The sequence below is a fragment of the Histomonas meleagridis genome (assembly GCF_020186115.1).
Source record: "Histomonas meleagridis strain 2922-C6/04-10x chromosome Unknown scaffold_61, whole genome shotgun sequence".
In the NCBI taxonomy this organism is placed as follows: domain Eukaryota; phylum Parabasalia; order Tritrichomonadida; family Dientamoebidae; genus Histomonas; species Histomonas meleagridis.
In genome coordinates this window covers 2,721,182-2,736,183 of record NW_027150931.1, presented here as the reverse complement: position 1 = coordinate 2,736,183, position 15,002 = coordinate 2,721,182, and the positions used below count along the sequence as shown (strand labels likewise).

Genomic DNA, 15,002 nt, shown 5'->3' with positions numbered 1-15,002 from the left:
AATATTGGTGAAAATGCATTTTATAATGTTTTTACAAGTGTTATCACATATTCAACATATGTAGGAAGTAAATTTGGCAATTTAGATGTTGCCAAAGAAAATACAGAAGGAACATGCGAACCACTTCCAACACATTCATTTAGTCAATCAAATACACTCACACAATCAAATTCGTTTAATCAATCGAATACATTTTCTAATTCGAATACATTTACTGCATCACTTCAAAGTGATATTTCATTATCATTTTCATATACATTAACAGTTACATTATCAATTACACATTCATTAACTATTTATGAAACAAAAACGAAAACATTTTCATTATATATCAATAATTCGACATTTTCATATATTGAAACAGAATTTATTTATTACAATTACACGATTGTTATTTATTCGACTTATTATAATTATTATTCCAATTTCTTTACAATGTTTTACACTGATAATAATGATAATCAAAACAACGATAATAAAACAACGATTATCATCATTTCTGTTTGTGTAATCGTTATAGTTATTGTCATTATCATAATATTAATTATATTATTGACACATATTCGAAATAAAAAAGAAGAAATTTATGAAAATGATAAATCAGAAGAAAATGAAAACGAAACGATGAATACATTTACTACAGGAATAAGTAACATAAATATTGAAGAAGATCCATTTGCCGAAGATTTTCAAGAAGAAAAATTCATTGAACGAATATAATTTTCAATATTAGATATTTGTAAATTATGTAATGATAATTATAAATATTATATGAGTCTTATGAAATAAAATATTTTGATGATACATTACATTAATGCATTACATCGTCTTAAAAATAACTTTAAAACTTTTATAATGATATTAAATGGATATGATCAAATGTCTTTAATACATTCAATACGAAGAATAATGATGTATAAATATCAAAGAACATATGGCTTATTTACATCACAGACTATAACTTTCACACTTACACTTAATTAACATGTAACTCATTATCAATCAATAAAAAAATAAGTGCCAATGGTAAAATAACATATTCAAATTTAAAAAGGAAAGCGAAAGTAATAAATCAAGATGTGAATCAATTTATAAATGATGAAGGAAATTAATGAGTTCAATATAAACAAAAAATTAATACTATAAAATAAAAATGAAAATAAATTTAAAAATGTTTATTTATTGTAAAACTATTTTCGAAATGAGTGTTAAGAAGCATAAAACCTAAACATTGTAATTTTCATTTTTTTTTACAAAGACGTTAAATTACTTCACATGTTTCATTAATAGACATGTGACATGAAACATTTTCAAAAAAAATCAAATTAAAAATTGAGAAATTGTTTGCAACACCGTGTGCTTGACAGAAACAAGCACCCTCTTTCAAAATTGAAATTAAACATATAATTTGAATATTATCGCAATCCTCAAAACTATGACAAACTAGTTGATATAGAAATTAACATAGAAGACTATGTTGAAGTTGATGGAATTGTTAAATTCAACAATTGAAGGAAATTTATGTTGAGGTGAAGAGTGTAAAAATTATTACTAAAGAAGAAGCAGATATTCACCTTATTTAAAAAATAAATTCGTTTTTTAATCCAAATAATATTCAAATTTTAATTGATGATACAATGTCGGGTATTGTTGAAATATTATCTAAAAAAGCTTGTGAAGAAGGTTTTAAGTAAGTTCGAAAAAGATCAATCAAAGAAGAACGATTAACATTATTTTGCAATCAGCATACAAATTATGGAAAAAATGATGATTTAAATAGTGGATGCAAGTTTAAAATAAGAATTGGCAAGTAGAAGTCAGGATAAACTCGAAAAAGCTATTAATTCTTTAGATTCTCTAGAAAAAGAACTAAATAATGAATCAATAGAACAGATTGCTACTGAAATAGGAATTAGAGCCGGAAGAGGTAAAATTCATAGAAATACGAAAAAAGTTAATCCGCGTCAATGTCTCATCTGTTCAAAGCCGCATAATACAAAAAGATGCCCCAGAAGAGGTGAAGTACTTAAATTTGTTCAAGAAGGTGGCTCAATCTTTGGATTAAAGCATTGTTCAATACGTAATCAAACTGGGCATAATTATAAAAAATGCAAAGCTAAAGAAGCTATTCGAAAGGGTGAACTCCCTCCAATTGAATAAATTTGTTTTGCTTAATTTTATTTGTATTGTTTTTATTTTATATGATAATTTTGTTATTTTGTTAGCTCAACATAAATATTATATCAGTACTGATACTTTTTCAAAAAGGGTGCTATTTGTTTATGAGCACCGTGTGTTCTGGAAATGTACCCTTAAAAATTTGTTAAAACAACAAGATCGAAGAAATATTTAATCGAGGATGTTTAAACTAATGTTAAAGACCAGGGGTATCATGAATTAGTTGACAAAGCCAATTCTACGCCACATTATGAATATAATGACACAGCAGTTTCACAAGTAATGTTTCCGTGTGAAAAGAGATTTTGAAAACGCTTCATATATGAAAGCCGTTTACATTTCTGTAGAGGTTTATTAAAAAGTTTGATGAAATAGTTAAACGGTCTTAGCACTTCTTTTTTCATTACGTTATGAGCGATGACGAAAGGCAAATAAGTAAAAGAACAATGAGTTTAATATCTCAAGAATATGCACATCTAACTGCTTCAGTTGCACAAATTATTCAAAGAATTGATCGACTTGATAAAACGATCCAACGAAATCAAGAAAGAATTGAAATACTTCAGTCAAAGACGCAAGGGAACTTCCAAGTGTAGTTCAACATTATATCTTATTTGTAAATATTTTTTTAAGATTATTTTTTTACTTAAAAGCTCCCAATAATACGAATCATATATGATAAAATCCATAGCATTGTGAATGCTGTGACAGAAAATGTTGGTCTAGCGCAAACATATAACCCAATGATAATGACAATCATTGCTTTATATTGGAATAAACTGTTTGTTGGAACTTCCCCTTTGTGCTTTATCTTACACATTTCTGCAAATGATGTTTCACTAAATGATTTAGAATACATTAGAATACCAATTACTAAAAGGATCATACCAAAAATAAATCCCATATTTGAGCACCTTAAGTCTTTTGTAAAAATCAAGTACAATACCAAAAATATGCATTTCATTGCAGCAACAAGATCAACATAGAAATCTTCAGATATAAAAGAACTAGTAGATTGATTATGGCACTGTAAGAAGAGATCAATTATCATATGAACAAATAATAGTGATGTTAAAAGGACTAGATAAATATTGATCTTTGTTTTCATTTTCTTTTGGAAATGAAAGCGCGAATCCGTTTATTTTTACACAGCACCCAAAAAACGTTAACGGTTTTCCATACGTTTAGATTAAAATATGTACGTTTAGGTAATCATTTTCATGAACCGCTCGAAGGAGAACATACCAAATGAGAATTGTCCTGTTGCCAAAATACCAAGAAGGCTTCCTCAATCTAATCGTCCACAAGTACATAAGTGGACATTGGATGATTTCGAAATTGGTAGACCATTAGGTAATGGAAAGTTTGGACGTGTTTATCTCGCAAGAGAAAAGAAGTCCAAATTCATCGTTGGGTTGAAAGTTCTCAACAAGAAGCAATTACAAAAAGCATCTATAGAACACCAACTTCGTCGAGAAATTGAAATTCAATCACATCTCCGCCATCCACACATCATCCGTATGTATGGTTATTTCTATGATCAAACTAGAATTTACCTCATTATTGAATATGCTGCACGTGGTGAACTCTTTAAGATTCTTAGAGATCAAATCCGATTCGATGAGAAGACAGCTGCTAACTACATATGGCAAATGTGCGATGCAATCAACTACTGCCACTCTAAACATGTCATTCACCGTGATATCAAACCAGAAAATATTCTCGTTGGATTAAATGGAGAATTAAAGATTGCCGATTTCGGGTGGTCCGTTCACGCTCCATCATCAAGAAGAACAACACTTTGCGGTACACTTGACTATTTACCACCAGAAATGATCGAAGGAAAAGATCATGACGCAAGTGTTGATACTTGGAGCCTTGGTATTCTTCTCTACGAATTCCTTGTTGGTGCACCACCATTCGAAGAGAATCGTCAAAGGGATACATGCCGTCGTATTTGCAATGTTGATATTAGATACCCATCTTTCATCAAACCACTTGCACGCGACCTCATTAGTCGTTTCCTCCAACACGACCCAACGCAAAGAATTCCTCTCGAGGAAGTTCGCCAACATCCATGGATCGTTCAGCAGCTTGGTCCGGCTGAATGAACTAGTTATTTACTTACTAAAGTCGATTTAAATTCGTTCTTTTTGAATAATGAAATCATTATTAGTTATCATTTGGAAAAAATGAAGAATAACTAAATCAATTAATTGAAATCAAACCGTCATATGGTTATGAAAAATTCTCTATCGTTCACTGAAATTTTTTTGCCAAAATTCCTCTTTGCATATCACATTAACGAAATATCTGGAATCAAATACAACAAGATATTATTTTTCGAACAAAAGAAGAGATTCATGATATTTAATAATATTATCATACATTAATTTGTAATATCCTTTGCAATCTGTTCAAGTGCCACACGTGCTTCTGGTATTGGATATACTGGATAAACATGATTTAATCCATTTCCAGTGATTAATGTCGAGTCAACATTGTTTTTCTTGAGTTTCTCATGAAACAATACACAGTCAGGATATAACAAATCGCGTGTTCCTACATATTGTACAATGGGTGGTAAGCCATTTAAGTCACCATATATTGGACTTATCTTATAATTCTTAAGATCTTCTCCACCAGCCCACGCAGCACCCCATACTCTAGCAAGCTCTCGAGAATTACGTGGGTCAACTCGTTCATATTTGGGAATATCTGGGTTTGTCATAGTAAGATCTACCCATGGAGCAAAAAGAACAAGCTTCTTGGGTAATGGTAGATTATTTTCTTTTAGGAAGAGCGCAAATCCTATGGCAAGACCACCACCAGATGAATCACCCATGATAATGAGGTCTGATGGATTTTGAAATGTTTTATATAATTCAAATAACTTATCATAGCAATAAGAATATGTACCAAATGGAGCAAGAGGATAAATTGGCATAATTACATTACTGTCCGTTCGCTGTGTAAGTTTGTTAATGAAAGAGATATGAAAAATTAGAGGATTATGAACATAGCCACCACCGTGAAGATAGATCACAGTGGGGCCTTTTCCTTTGGGATTGAAACTAAAAATTTGTAGACCACAACTTTCATATTCAATTGATCCTTTTTTAAGTTTAATCAATGAAGGTAGAGCGTAAGGTTTTTTGCCTTGCTTTTTGATTTTTTCAAGCTCTTCTCTTGCTTCTTTTTCTCCATAATGTTTGCGCACGATTTTCATGTAAAATTCAGCTAAAGAAGCCATGAAAGATCTTCCATAAATAAGGTGGAGTACAGCAACAATAATAGATATTATTATGACTGCAGTGACTGTAATTCCCAGAATCTCCACTGAAATCATTGTTCGTGATGTGATGTTTCTGTGTTGATCGCATGTTCTGAATATTTAAGGTTGCGTACTCAGAAAAGTCGAATAAACAATACAATACACACAAAAAAACCGCATCGTTATCGTACTGCGAGAAAATCGTTTTTTGTGTAAATTTAGGATGAAATCGAAAAATGCACATAGACTGACCTTCCGTTGAATGAAATAAAGCACCAATAATTATTTCCGGTTGAAAAAATTGATTGCTAAATTCATAGAAAAATTATCAAAAGAAACTAGAAATATCTGTAATGAGTTAATAAATGATGCAATATATTTTTATCCCGCAAATCCCGAATAAAAAATCTGACTAATTATCATTTGAATTGCATTTCTTTCCCATTTTTAAATTGTATATGATGTAATAATAGATTAAAAATGGAGGCAAAAGTGACATTGTCCATTGACACTTTTCTCTACACATAAATAAAAATATAAATATCATGCTTAAATCATTAGCCTCCTCGAAAGAGATTGAATGACACGAATATAAATTATATGTTAATAATGAATATATAATATTATTCTCAATTTTGGCTCATCATAAAATGCAATTTACATTAGATAATGAATTAATTTCTTTAAACTTAAGTCCAATTTGATTTCACCATAATGATGAAAAAAATTTATATGATGGATTCATTAAATCTTGAAATTTAACGAAGATATTCATGTTTTTTCTTTGTATCGGATTTTATTGAAAAAATCGATTTGAATTGATATTGATCGTTCAATATGACTAAAATAAATAAATAATTATTATTTGGTAAATGGATACTTCATCAAGTAAATTTGCAATCAATATACTAAAATACAACTATGATGACGAGGGTATTACTTTATCTCGTGTATCAACTTTGAGAGAGAAAGTATTTTAATAATTAATGTACGAAAGTTTTGAAATAATCTCCACTCAAATACCGGTATTTTGTAGTAAAAATCGTTTTCTTGAAATTTTGAGAAGATTGTTGCTGAAAATTCATTAAAATAAATGCCAATTTCGGTTTTTTCTAAGGTTCACAAATCACAGCCAAAAATTTTCGTTCAAGACATTTTGATGAAACACATATTATTACATGCTTTTATACTTTTGCTAACATTTCTCTCTGTTAAGACATTAGAAGATTATATTGAAACCGATAAAACCTTAATAATTTATGTAGACATTGATTTTCAAGATACTCATAAATACGAAGCGGAAACTGCAGACATACGTGGAGGACTTACGTCTATTCCAAATAATGCTTTTAACAGATGCACCCAATTGAAAAAGGTTTATATGGACTCTACAGTTAAATCTATTGGAACGTGTGCATTTTATGGTTGTACAAATTTGGAAATTGTACAGCTAAGTGATAATTTAAATGTAATAGAAACACAAGCGTTTTGTAAGTGTTCGAATTTACAGGGAATAAGATTATCAAATGAATTAATAACTCTTGGTTTCCAAGCATTTTCTGAATGCATTGAGTTAAACATTGTTATGATTGCAAGTAAGTTACAAACGATTCAAGAAAGTGCATTTGCTGATTGTGTTAAATTAACAACAATTAGGTTACCATTTTCACTTATAAATCTTGGTAATTATGCATTTGAAAATTGTGCAAGTTTGTCTAATATAATACTTGGTGATAATATTACAACAATAGGATTTAATGTTTTTTATAAATGTTCTAATCTTGTTAACGTTACTGTTTATAGGTTTTCAAATAATTCTTTAGCTGACATTATAGGACTTCGACAATCAACCACAACTATTAGATATACACTTGTTTATGATGATAAGAATTTAATTTATGTTGGAGGTGGAGCAACTTCATGGCAATATTTAACTAAAGTTATTATTGGGGATTATGTACAATCAATATATAATTCATTTAGTGGTTGTACTGGTTTAGAAGATGTAACTTTTGGGAAAAATGTTAAAAATATTGGATATCGTGCATTTTTTAGATGCACAAGTTTAACAAATATAGAATTACCGAATTCACTTGAAATAATTGACAAAGAAGCATTTTATGAATGTGATAATTTACAAGTTGTTGAAACATTTAATAAAATTAAATCAATTGGAAATTATTCATTCTATAAATGCACACAATTAATCGAATTTAATTTTCCAAATTCACTTGAAACTATTGGAGAAAAATCATTTTATGAATGTGGTAATTTAGATGGAATTAATTTTGGTTCAAATCTTCAAGTAATTTATCCATATGCATTTTATTCATGTAAAAAAATAACTACACTTAAAATTCTTTCATTAAAAATCACAAAAATTGATGAATATATATTTTATAATTGTATTTCATTAGAAAGTATTATATTTTCAAATTCAATAACAGAAATTGGATCTTATTCATTTTATGGATGTTCTTCTTTAACAACTGTTACAATGAGTGAAAACATTGAAACTATTGGAATTTTTTCATTTTATGATTGTAAAATTAAATCAATAGAACTTGGAGAAAAATTAAAAGAAATTTTATCGTCATCATTTTATCAAAATAACATTGAAAGTATAAAATTCCCAAAATCATTAACTCGTATTGGATCAAGATCATTTTATGGCACACAGTTAAAAACAGTTGAAATCCCAAATGTAGTTTCTTCACTTGAATCAAATGCATTTACTAATTGTAATAATTTAATTCATGTTACATTTTCGGATAACATAACAAAATTTGAAGATGATATCTTTAAAAATTGTCCATTAGAAAATGTAACAATTATTAGATATACAAATGAAAAAATGGATCAAATTAAAAAGATATCATCGGAAAGTGTCACATTAATTTATAGTGATGTTATAGAAAATATTGAAGGAAATCCTTTAGGTTATTGGGATGATTTGAAATTAGTAATTTTAAGTAACAAGACAAAAACAATTGGAAATGAAATTTTCAAGAATTGTTTATATTTAGAAACAGTTATTTTAGGTGAAAGTTTAATATCAATTGGAAATTATTCATTCATTAGTTGTCATAGAATTAAAAATATTACATTTCCTAATTCACTTGAAACAATTGGTGATTATTCTTTTAGTTATTGTCAAAATATGAATGAAATTAATTTTAATGAAAATATGAAATTCATTGGAAATTATTCATTTAAAGAATGTATTTCATTAAGTAGTATTAAATTACCAAATTCATTACAAATTATATATGGATCAGCATTTGAAAAATGTAATCAATTAAAAACAGTTGAATTTGGTAACTCTCTTAAAATTATTGGAAATTCTGCATTTTATTGTTGTGGTGAACTTGAGAATATTATATTACCAAATTCTGTTGAAATTCTTGAAAATCATTCATTTTATCAATGTAAAAAATTGAAGTCAGTTACTTTTAGTAATAATATTAAAGAAATTGGAAATTATTCATTTTATGAAACTAATATTACAAATGTTACACTACCGAAAACATTAAAATTCATTGGAATGTATTGCTTCCATTTTTGTGATCAATTAGAATATGCATTTATACCAAATGATACAATTCAACAAATATCAAATCATTTGTTTTATAATTGTAAAAAATTAAAATCTTTTGATATTCCAAATTCAGTAAGTATAATTTATGAATGTGCATTTACTGGATGTAGTTCATTAACGCAAATCAATATTCCTAATTTAGTTACAGCAATTGGTACATATGCATTTGCTGAATGTTATTCATTAAGTACTGTTTATATTGGTGAAAATGTACAAGAAATTCAAGAATCTGTGTTTAATTATTGTTCAAAATTAACATGTATTTATTATTATGGCACATCTGAACCTATTATTGGCAAAAACGCTTTTAGTAATATAGCAGCTACTAAAATATTAGTTGTACAAAATTATAGCAGTGATACTTTCGATACTTTAATAGCTGTTAAAGATAAAGTTGATACATGTGAAGGTTGGCCAACTTCAACATATACAATTTCAAGTGCTTCTGAATCATTAAGTTATTCTAAGTCAAACAGTGAAATATCTACAAGCGATATTGAATTCTCAACTTATTATGAATCAATTAGCTCTGACGTCCAATTTTCATCATATCATGGAAGTAGTGACATATCTTCGAGTTCAATAAGTTATTCCATTACTTTTGAAAATTTGTCATCTGATACAGCAACTTATGAAGGTTCGAGCGATGATAATGAATCGAAATCAAATGTTGGACTTATTGTTGGAATTGTTGTGGGCGTTGTCGTCTTTCTTATCGCTGTAGCAGTTGTGACTACTTTATTGGTGCTGAGGAGAATAATAATCAAACAGAATAAAGAAAATTATGAAGATGAAGATAATAGTAATAGTGATGATGATCTTGAACTTTAGCTTAATTAAAAGTGAATGAGTTTTTTGTTTTTAAATATAAGTCAAACAACATTGAAATTCTTATTAATGTTTGTTTGAGATGGTATGCTAAAGCTGATTGTAAGTGAAATTATATATAAAATGTTAAAAGTTTACTTTTACATATTTTTACAAGTGGATGTTTGTAAGTGTTACTTGTGTATATGGTGGGATCTATGTGTGTGTGTGGTACATGTTGGAGTTAATGGGGAATGTTTGTAAGTCAAATATTTTTCAAAATATAATTTGGAAATTAATTAAATTTGATCTATATAGTAAGTAATAAACCATAGTTAATCAAATAATTTTTAGAACTTTTTTTAAATTTTTTTTAAAGGAATTTGTATTTAAATGGATGTATATTACATAGTCATGAAACTAAAAAATAATATATATGTTGAAACTTTTACTCTTTTAACTTAAGTAGTTAATTGCTGACTAATTGTTTTTGTTTGATTTAATTTATTATATATATTTCTTTATTATATAATTTTCTAATCCCATTTTATTATAGAAAAATAACTATTATATATAATAAAATAATGAATAATAAACACAAAGTGTTTTCTAGCACTAACGAGAGTAATGATATAAATGATACTATCGATAAAACACATTTTAAAACATATAAGCATGCAAAAAGACATGTTAAAAAAACACATAATATATATATATACACACAGCGCTAATTGAGCTTCGCGTTTCACGCTTCGCTCAATCCCGCGCTACATTAATGAAGAGAATGAACGGTTTCAAACACGGTTGAATCTAAATATACTGCTGAATATTCACGAGGTAGATTAATTTTTAAAATGTGTGAGGCATGACAAACTAACTAAAAAAGAAACTAGCTAAAGGAAATCCGGAAGAGATGATTGAGTTTCTCCATTTTAGTTATTTGACGTGAAAATTGCTAAATAGTAAATCTGCTAAAGATATTAATATTTCACTAAAACAATTTATTAATAAATATCATCCTGTGAAATCAACTTCTGATGAAGAACTTGTTTTTTTAAATAAAAATAATGTAAAATTATTAACTGATAATAATGTTAGTATGCATATTATTACAGATAAGGTCATTCATCATTAGGTATTATCGATAGATTTATCAGAACATTGAGAGATATGAATACTCCAAATGAGAAATCAAAACATCAATCACATGATGAAAAATATACTTATATTACACCACATAGAATGAATAAATTTATTAATATATATAATGATGGTTATCATTCTGCTATAGGATGTTCTTCAAATAAAATGTTTAATAATAAAGATATTGAAAAAGTTTATATATTTTAATGCTTAAAATTAGCAGAAAAACAATAAAAAATAAAAGATTTAATTATTTCAGTAAATTCTTATGTTAGATATATATTACCTAGACATGATGGTATACATAAAAAACGTTATCAAATAAGTAGAGAAATGTATAAAATTGATGATCGTAAATATGTATAAATTAATTGCTAAAGATGGAACTGTGATAACTAAACCTCGTATTCAATTAATTGTTGTACAGACTTTAAACAAACCCGACCTCATTAGCAAACCCAACCTCACTCTAAACGGTCTCCTCGATAATAAAAACAAATTTATCTCATAATAGAATAAATAAACAATAAATAAAATATAATGAATTTCTTTTATAACAGTAGGGAAATAATATATTTGATTTATTTCCCACCCTTCACATTCACTTAATTCATCGAGGAAGATATTACTAATCTAATATATTCTCCAAATATTTTTGTGTTAACAATAGCTGATTCCTGATATCTATAAATAATATCCTTGCCTTCGCGAATACCACTTTCTATTAATTCCTGATATAGGGTCTTTCTTTTCGAAATTATAATAGGTACAAGACTACAACTGTAATTTTGTTATTGTAGAAATGACGGTCATTTTTTTTCCGCTTCTTTTTATAGAATAAAATACTTTCTTATGAGGAATATCTTGAGAAACAACAACTCTTTTGTTTTTTTTTGTTTGCCCATCTTTGGCAGCCAACTTCATCTATATTAAACACTAGTTCAACTGGAACACCCTTCACATATTTGTTTAGATTTTGAATATGTTTTTGGGCTCAATCAAAAGGTAATCCAAGTTTTGAACTTTCTTGTGGAATAGCTATATCGATCCTAATTTTATCTGCATTACGCTTAATGAATTTGCTATGCCAACCAATTGAAACTTCTATCCCAAATTGATCTTCAATATACTGTCGTGAAAACCCGACTGATACAGGTTTATTATCTAAGAAGTAAAGGGTTATTATATCGATTAATTCGGCCTCCTGGAGTTCATTCAGTTTCCTGGGTCTTCCATTTGGCTTTGGTGGTGATTTAATTCGTTTCGTCAATTTTGATCGATCCCATTCACAAAATCAATATTATATTATATAATTTATTTTCAACCAAATTATCGTGTTGTTTTTAAATCTTAATGGATAAATAAAGAAAAAAAGTACTTTTAAATTTTAATCATTTTTGCGTGTTTTAAGAAACCTATGATGTTTCAAGAAAAATAAATTAAATATATTATTTCCCTACTGTTATAAAAGAAATTCATTATATTTTATTTATTGTTTATTTATTCTATTATGAGATAAATTTGTTTTTATTATCGAGGAGACCGTTTAGAGTGAGGTTGGGTTTGCTAATGAGGTCGGGTTTGTTTAAAGTCTGTAGATGATTATCATCATAAACCCAAATTTGCGAATACTATTCCTGGTAAATGGAATGGTGAAATCCTCAAACTACTTAATTATAATAAAAAAACTAACAAATATACAGTATTATTTAAGATTCTTGATAAAAAACTCTATAAAGATATCATTCCAGCAAGTTATTTGCGTGGTAATACTCCTCAAATTATGAGTAATTTAGAAAGAGAATACTTTAAAAATAAGAAACTGATTGTGTAAATAACCTTGAGGATTTTATATTAATCATAGTGATTTTTAACAAGTTAATTGTTACGGTGAAACTGTTGAAATCTCTAGTGTTTATGTATCTTGCAAGATTGCAAGATGAAATGAGTGTTTTTGAGCAAAATGGTCATTTTGAGACTTTTTTGAGCTTCTATTTTTTTCACGATGAATCTGTTGAAATCTCAAATGATTCTGTATATTTTTAGAATAGAAACCATTAAAGTAATAGCTTTTTTGAGCTTCTATTTTGAAATGATAATTTGTTTAAAATTGATTGTTTACGTATAATTGTTTAATAATTGATTTGTTTACGTATAATTGTTTAATAATTGATCGTTCAGGAATATTAGTGAAATGATGTGAATTTATAATGATTTTAGATCTTGCAAGATTGCAAGATGAAATGTAGGTTTTTGATCAAAATGGTCTTTTTGAGACTTTTTTTAGGTTCTATTTTTTTCACGATTAATAGCTTCGCATATGCGAAGCAGTAAGGGGGGTAATCCCCCCCTTATGGGGGAAGAATATACCTGTGTGTGTGTGTGTGTTTTGAACGTTTAAAATGATTTTCTTTATCTATTTGAGTGATTTTACTCATGAAATAAGTATTCTAATAATTTTTTTCATACCATTTTCAAAACCAAACAATTTTTGTAGTATGAAATTTATACTACGAGGCTAATTTTGAACTATTACTTAATCAGTTACATTTTATATTTTTTGATCACGAAGTAATTTAACTATTTCTATATGACCATTTTCAGATGCATTCATAAGTGCTGTTTTAAATAATTTAAATAATTCCCAAATATTATTTTGAAATAATAAATTATTAAAATAAATATTAAGTAAAACAAATAAATATCTTTAGCATTAATATCAATTCCTTCTTGTTCAAGAAGTAATTTAACTGTATCTGTATAACCTTTTTCAGATGCCCAAATAAGTGCTGTATAAAATAATTAAAATAATTTCCAAATATTATTTTGAAATATAAAATTATTAAAATAAATTCTAAATAAAACAAATAAATATTTTTAGCATTAATATCAATTCCTTCTTGTTCAAGAAGTAATTTAACTATTTCTATATGACCATTAAAAGATGCTTTCATAAGTGCTGTATTAAATTATTTAAATAATTTATAAATATTATTTTGAAATATAAAATTATCTATATAAAAATTAAATAAAACAATTATATATTTTTTGCATTAATATCATTTCCTTTTTGTTCAAGAAGTAATTTAACTATTTCTGTATGACCATTAAAAGATGCAATCATAAGTGCTGTTTTAAACAATTTAAATAATTTTTAAATAATATTTTGATATATCAAATTATTAAAACAAATTTTAAATAAAACAAATAAATATCTTTAGCATTAATATCAATTCCTTTTTGTTCAAGAAGTAATTTAACTATTTCTGTATGACCATTAAAAGATGCAATCATAAGTGCTGTTTTAAACAATTTAAATAATTTTTAAATAATATTTTGATATATCAAATTATTAAAACAAATTTTAAATAAAACAAATAAATATCTTTAGCATTAATATCAATTCCTTTTTGTTCAAGAAGTAATTTAACTATTTCTGTATGACCATTAAAAGATGCAATCATAAGTGCTGTTTTAAACAATTTAAATAATTTTTAAATAATATTTTGATATATCAAATTATTAAAACAAATTTTAAATAAAACAATTATATATTTTTTGCATTAATATCATTTCCTTTTTGTTCAAGAAGTAATTTAACTATTTCTGTATGACCATTAAAAGATGCAATCATAAGTGCTGTTTTAAACAATTTAAATAATTTTTAAATAATATTTTGATATATCAAATTATTAAAACAAATTTTAAATAAAACAAATAAATATCTTTAGCATTAATATCAATTCCTTTTTGTTCAAGAAGTAATTTAACGATTTCTGTATGACCATTTCTAGATGCATACATAAGTGCTGTTTTAAACAATTTAAATAATTTTTAAATAATATTTTGATATATCAAATTATTAAAATAATTTTTTTCTAATAGATTTGAATATTTTTTTCATGAATTTTAATTTTTTTTTCAATGATAAGTAATTTAACTATTTCTTTATGACCATTTTCAGTAGCTTTCATAAAAGCAGTTTCAAATATTATAAATAAT

General features: G+C 26.7%; 2 protein-coding genes across 2 annotated transcripts; one reads left to right on the top strand and one right to left on the bottom strand.

Annotated features, from left to right (window-relative positions):
* Nucleotides 1-3,398: 3,398 nt before the first annotated feature.
* On the top strand, nt 3,399-4,289 carry GO595_010860 (AUR protein Kinase; the record flags this gene model as incomplete). The annotated part of the gene is made up of 1 exon (XM_067913585.1): nt 3,399-4,289. One exon carries the CDS (start codon nt 3,399-3,401, stop codon nt 4,287-4,289), a length of 891 nt encoding a protein of 296 aa, XP_067769598.1.
* A 278-nt stretch (nt 4,290-4,567) lies between these two features.
* Nucleotides 4,568-5,431, bottom strand: GO595_010859 (alpha/beta hydrolase; the record flags this gene model as incomplete). Its single annotated transcript, XM_067913584.1, has 1 exon — nt 4,568-5,431. One exon carries the CDS (start codon nt 5,429-5,431, stop codon nt 4,568-4,570), a length of 864 nt encoding a protein of 287 aa, XP_067769597.1.
* Between the last annotated feature and the right edge of the window lie 9,571 nt (nt 5,432-15,002).